Source organism: Centruroides sculpturatus, unplaced genomic scaffold (genome assembly GCF_000671375.1).
Source record: "Centruroides sculpturatus isolate CEXI.00-Female unplaced genomic scaffold, Cexi_2.0 scaffold22, whole genome shotgun sequence".
NCBI lineage: Eukaryota > Metazoa > Arthropoda > Arachnida > Scorpiones > Buthidae > Centruroides > Centruroides sculpturatus.
The window spans coordinates 1,047,298-1,053,878 of NW_019384323.1; the positions used below are offsets into that span (position 1 = coordinate 1,047,298).

Genomic DNA, 6,581 nt, shown 5'->3' on the forward strand with positions numbered 1-6,581 from the left:
ATTTTTATAATAATTGCAATAAAATGAACAATAAAAACATGGTATTTTACATCATATATTCCCAATAAATGTGAATTATAAAATGCTATCTACCCTCGGATATACAAATATAATTGCTGTTATCATTTCAATTTTACTCGTTATATCGACGGGATTATTTAAATTAAAGCAATTAAGTAAGTAAATAATTGATAAAAATTAGAAATTATTAAGAAATTATTCTTGTACTGTATATAAATATATTTGTATTATTTGTATATATGTATATTTATAGACAATATGAAACAAGGAGCCGTAGAAAGGATTTTGACTTGGTACAGCATAAACGATAGGCGTTACTCTATCTTAAAATTATTATCGGCCTTACACATAATATCTACAGCCAATGAATATAATTATACAAAGAAAATTTTGCTGGACGTCATTCGGAATGCATCGGCAAAAATAGCAATTAATTACGTCGAGAATTGGTGGATTAAGCATTGCGCCAGATTAATGGTGATGAAAATATTAAAAGAACGTTGGATATTGTGGGTTAAATCTTTGCTTATACAAAGATGGTTTAGAGATGTCAAAAACAAAAACGTTTTCCTAAGAACGATTGTTTCCGTCATTCTGATCATTCAGCTTTGGTACAGGATGGAAAAATTGAAACGAGTTCGTCATTTGACAGTTTTGCAGAAGAGATTCAAAGCGGTGTTGATACGTATATCGTACATGAAGCTTCGTAGGAAAACAATTTATTTGCAAGCATCCATGCGCAAGTATCTGAATAAGAAATATCTCGATATGAAATTGTGGATTTTTAATAATGTAAGTTGAGACCTGCCAGTGGCCGAGTGAATAAAACCACCGATCGTGGATCCTCGCCTGGTCAACACATTGGCGTGAGCAGTTTTTTGAGTTTTCTTCACGTGTCTAGTGCTTAAATAGAGGCCAGTCCCATAAAGTTCTGGGAAGCACCTAGATAGTCCGTCAAACTAATCCTTTTTTCAGAAAGGGTCCCTCATTGATTGATAGAAAAGATAGAATAGAGTTAATGGGATAAGCAATACAACTTATGGGCGATCTGCCAAAGAGGGAGGTGCCTCCCGCGAGGACTTTCTATAGGAAATCGGCCTCATTTAGTATTAGACATGTGAAGAAAATCCGAAAAAAAATCCATGTAGCTAACCCGTTGGTGAGGCGAGTATTAATTTTAAATGAATATTACTTTTCTAATAGAAAATTTTAATTCTTTCCTCTATGCGAAATGTTTTCTCATATCCTATCACGGATTTGGAGCATGTCTGTAATGAGAGTGTCTCGATTATCCGGTTATTAATAATCTTACTAATGTAACACTAAAGATTTCAAAGCCACAAAGCACACAAATTTTTAGCGATTCACATAAAATATATAATTTTTAAATTATTAGTTCAATAGTGAAGTTTGGTTATCGATTAAAGAAGCCCGTTCGGCCAAAGCAGTATCATTTATCAACCAATGCTCCGAAGTAAGAACGTTGAGATCAAGTTCAATGTTGAGTGTGAATGTACCGTTCGACAGATTCAACATAACTGATTTGATCAAACGGAGAACAAAGTATTATAATTTGGTACTAAAAGCTTGTAATCAAATTAATCTTCTTACATTCTCACAAGTCATTCCAGAAAAGTAACTATTCTTCATAATGCTGAGATCTTTTATTATTCTAGAATTTCCTAAGTTTAGTGTCTTTAACAGCTGCAAGGACGAATGTTGGAAAAAATTAGGCGAAGGATCTTATGGAAACGTGTATGCCATTTTGGACGAATGGGGAATGCCATTTCAGGTTTTTAAAGTTGTCCCAGTTAGCGGTTTTAATAATTTTTATGGGAAAGAAATGGAACACTTTGAAACAGTTTATCCAGAAATAATTGCTTCTCTGTAAGTCTTACATGTTAATTAATTGATTAATTTATTTATTTCGCTGCATGGGCATACAAGAAAAAACATATTTCAATCACCAATATCAATTCCAATACATATTAATAGTTCAATGATATTCATAAGCATCTACGACGTTCGTATCAAAGTGGGGGTCAATAGGACAATTTGACCAGGAATTCACATTTACAAGTTAGACTCAAAAATATTTTTGACAAATTATTTATTCCATTAAATGTCTTGTGTATTAGATAAATTCCTAGGCTAAAGTGATTATAAGCGTCAGCCTTCCACTCTAAGATCCTCGGATTCGAATCCGGAGAGTGTATTTTTCGTGGTTGAGTTGGTCCGGGATGTATAAAACCCTGTCTTTCATCACCCGGTCACATCATTGTGAACCTGGGCATATTCACCACATCATGACTAAATTCTAAATTTGATTGTTTATCGGGTTTCGGATAGGATGGACCACATTAAAATTCATTGTCATCGGACTTAGATATATCCCCAAAGTTTCAGATTTCTATCTTAATTAGAAGTGGATGAAATCTGAGTTTGAAGATTTGAGGACGATACAAAACAAGTTAAACGAGTGTTTGAAAATATTTGTTATATCTAATCTCATTTTATTCTCTCAATTTAGAACCTTGAGTTCCTTATCGGACGATGAAATTAACAGAACATCTGGATTTACTAGAATTAATAGGTATGAACAAAAAATTATATTTTTATTTAAAAGTACTCTAATATTTTATACATAGGAATGTAAATATTGGAAAAAATAACGTTTCTTAACTATTTCTCTGTACATTTAAAAAATTTAAATACGATTAAAAATATCCAATTTGCATTGGATTGATGTAACATCAATCAATCTGCAAAACATGAACGATCTGCCAAGGAGAAAGTTCTTGCCGGGAGGATTTTCTGTGGGAGAATGGCCCTGTTCAGATGTCAGACACGAGAAGAAAACTTGGAAAACTCCACGTGGCCAGCCCATAACTCAGGCGCGAACCCGCGACCAGTGTTCAGGGTTTTATCAACCTGGCCGCTAGTCGACTGCTTCCCAGGAGGACTTTCTGTTTGAAACTGGCTCCTATACAATCGAATGAAAAGTCAAAAGTGGATCAGTTCTAGAATATATTATACAGTGGGATTGTAGTTATATAATATAATTAGATCGGTAGTTATACAGTGCGATCATTAAGTCGCTCCGCAGTAGGCGAAAAAATAGGATTTGGCGAAAATGGCGAATTTCCATGAGCAAAGTAAAGAAGTCACAGTCTACATGGGCGTGGCCTACTGCGGAGTGACTTCACGATCGTATTGTATCCATTTATTTTAAAATTCTTATACAATTAAATAACTAATTAGAATTTGTTTAATTTAAATTAACAGAGTATCATGTGTGACTGGTCCATTTCCAAAGTATCTTTGCAGAGCTTGGGACATTTATCATTTGAAATATCGATCTAGAACCAAATACCCGGGTAAAATAATAAAATTCCTGCTGTAATCTAATTGATGTACATTTTTTTATATGTGATTCATTTCTTTCAGGTAATTTTCCATCTAATCAAATTTATATTATTTACGACATGAAGTTTGAAGGACAGCAAATATTATCGAGTGTAAGAATCGTCATTCTTGTTTATTTTGTTTTTGTGAATTTAATTCACATAAACAACTTGTCAACTTGGAAAGTCAAATTGTTTCCAAGCCTCTGATATCCCTAATACCCGATAATTAATATAAACTTATATGAGTAATTACTTATTGTGACATCTCACAATACCTTTAAACGCCGAGAATCGTTTCATCTTACGAATCGCTATATCTTTAATTTCTATACGTTGTTACATTTAGATCTTGCAGCCACAGCAAGTGTGCAGTATCATTAAACAAGTGAGTTGCTCAATCGCTGTAGCTGAATGTGCAGCAAAATTTGAACATCGGGACTTACATTTAGGAAATGTATTAATTAAAAAGACAATTTTGTCATCTATTCCTTTCCGATTAAACGGGGAAAAAATTACTATCGACAGTTACGGTATTGCAGCAACTATTATTGATTATACGTTCAGTCGCATAGGCCAAAGTAAGTACCAGTAATAATAGTAATTCAAATGATCCAAATTCAATATTTACTTATCATTATCAAATGATAAACAGGAAACAAAGCTGTATATAGAGATCTTTCTCGTCATCCTTTCAACAGAAATATAATAGAACATAAAATCTACAGGAAAATGCGCGAATATAATAAGTGAGTAATCATATTTACTTGACTGAGATAAAATTGATTAAATATGCCTATATTTAAATTACAGTGACGATTGGAGTGTATATTGGCCTTACAGTAACGTTATGTGGTTGTGGTATTTAAATGCTTGTCTCGTGAAAAAGCTGGAGAAAAGTCTATCTTTATCGCCCAATACAGCATCGGAAGACATCTTTTTGACTCAATTGAATTATTGGAAAAAATGCCTTTTGTCTCAAGATTCCGTTACTACTTTTGTGACTCGAGAATTTTTACGTTAATTCGATAATCGGTTCTCTTAATCTGACTAACTAAACTCCATTATTTCTTATACTACTACTAATAATAAATATACAAAATTTTATTATAAAATACAACTTAATTCATGTCGATTGAAGATTATTCAACATACAATAAAAATACATTTCTTAAATTTTATGAAAGTTTTAAAACTTCATAATCCCTTTTTGGAGATTTCGTGTTATTTCGTGAAATGTAATCGTGAAATGTATCATTTAAAACCATACTGAAGAATTAAATTTTTATAATAGGCTACAACGGGAGCAATTTTAGTTTAAAGGAAAAGGTAATATCTACTTTTCAAACAGTTCCAAGAGTAAAAGAGTTTGTTGGTCTTCAGTTTTTCCGTGCTAGAACACCAATTGCTGAAAATACACAGCATCCGATGGCCAGGCCTCTGAGGATTTCAAAATCTTTATTTTTTAATTGAGGAGTATCGCGCTGTTATCTCATAATTCCTTTAATTGTTATTCTAAAAAAGAAGACCGAACCAACAAATTTTAGTTTTTATGATGATGATAAACAGTTCGAATGTCTGTAACACTCATCAATTTCTATAAAAATACATGTTGATGTCATTATAAACGTTTACTATTCACATTTAATATATTACTAACTGGAAAAACCTGTTAATCAAAATATTCAAATAGAAAAGTGTTATTCTGACAGCTGTGGAGTAGTCTACTTACGGGGGTAATGCGGATGTTGGATCCTCATAGGTTTAGGAATAAAACTTAAACTAAAAAAAATTTTATAAATAAATGGTACTTTATGATACGCTTAATTTTTTCCATTTTGATTGTACTTCTTACATCATCCTCCCAGATAACCCCCAGAACAAAATTAGTTACGCTATAGTCTGATAGAGATAATAATTTATGAAGAGCAGTTCACGGATCATATTTTTGTGATTATCCACTATATCCAGAATTGTCTGAAAAGACAAATTCCATGACAATAAAAAGATTTTTGTTTAGATATAAATTATAGTAATAGTTCAAAGATATAACAATAGGAATGTCTGAAAATTCGATTAAATTTAGTTTATCTCCATCATTAGGATCGAAGCAAAAATGGTCAGTTTGATAATCAAAGAAAATAGGGCTTACAACCTTGGAGTCATAACAGATTATTCTACCGATTCGGGCGAGACTTATAGCTAAACGGATGAGTTTTCTAGCGATTTAGAAGATTCCAATGGCGAAGATGATTTTGCCATTTATAAACACGGGGGTGTACGAAAGAAACGCCATTGAAGAAATCGAAGAAAACCACCAAATAATCAATAACGAAACTTTGACAATGGAATGAATCAAGAAGAAAGAAGAGGGGAGGGAATGTGCACTCGTTCTTTCGTTTCCTAAGACTTTTCTATTCCCGAATGATCTCTTCACTGATAAGAAAAAGAACACGTGATTCCGATGACTTCGTATCAAAAACCTTCAATATTTCCTAAAATGTAATTTGCTAATTACATTTTAGGAATTGCTTAAAAAAAAGTAAAACGCGTTAAATAGATGCAGTATACGATATTCTGTATTCGTTGAGCTATTTTATTTCAATATTCGAAGCATTTTCTTAAAAGGAAGTGTCAAGTGCCACAAAGAGCGTTAGAAATCCAATATTATCGATGGAATAACTGTCAGATCTGGATAACGTTAAGAGTGACGAAGTTATATTTTTCTCGGTTCGTTTACGACAATCGATAGATCACCAAACAACTTTCACCAACTAAATACGAAACTGAAGAAAATAAGATAATTACATACTGTAATACTTTTATATTTGCCTTTGAATTTTAATTTATTCTTAAACACTGTTATATATAGATTCAAAGATCTGGAAGAGAGTTGGCTTAAACGGGGGAGAAAAAACCTTCTACAAAAAGAAAAATTTTAATTGTTTTGTAAATAATATTTGTTCTCTAAACAGGTATTATATTATAAAAGTTATTCTTATTCGTTGCGGTTCATATGGATTTTTTGGTTTTTGGTTTTTTTTTTTGGGGGTTGGTTGTTTGTTTGTTGGGGGCCGGACGACCGGTTTTTTTGGAGGCGGCCTAAACGTACGCGAGGGGAATAGAATGTCTTTCCGGGAGGACTTTTATGGGAAA

The 6,581-nt window shown here is 32.6% G+C and overlaps 1 protein-coding gene across 1 annotated transcript; it reads left to right on the plus strand.

The window, feature by feature from the left end:
• The first annotated feature begins 5 nt into the window (after nt 1–5).
• On the plus strand, nt 6–4,574 carry LOC111625979 (serine/threonine-protein kinase haspin-like). Its single transcript, XM_023369246.1, has 10 exons — nt 6–176; nt 275–813; nt 1,418–1,656; nt 1,726–1,908; nt 2,552–2,614; nt 3,307–3,398; nt 3,469–3,539; nt 3,775–4,006; nt 4,081–4,174; nt 4,239–4,574. The coding sequence occupies exons 1-10, from the start codon at nt 83–85 to the stop codon at nt 4,447–4,449; spliced, it is 1,818 nt and encodes a 605-aa protein (XP_023225014.1). The 5' UTR covers nt 6–82; the 3' UTR covers nt 4,450–4,574.
• Nucleotides 4,575–6,581: the final 2,007 nt, after the last annotated feature.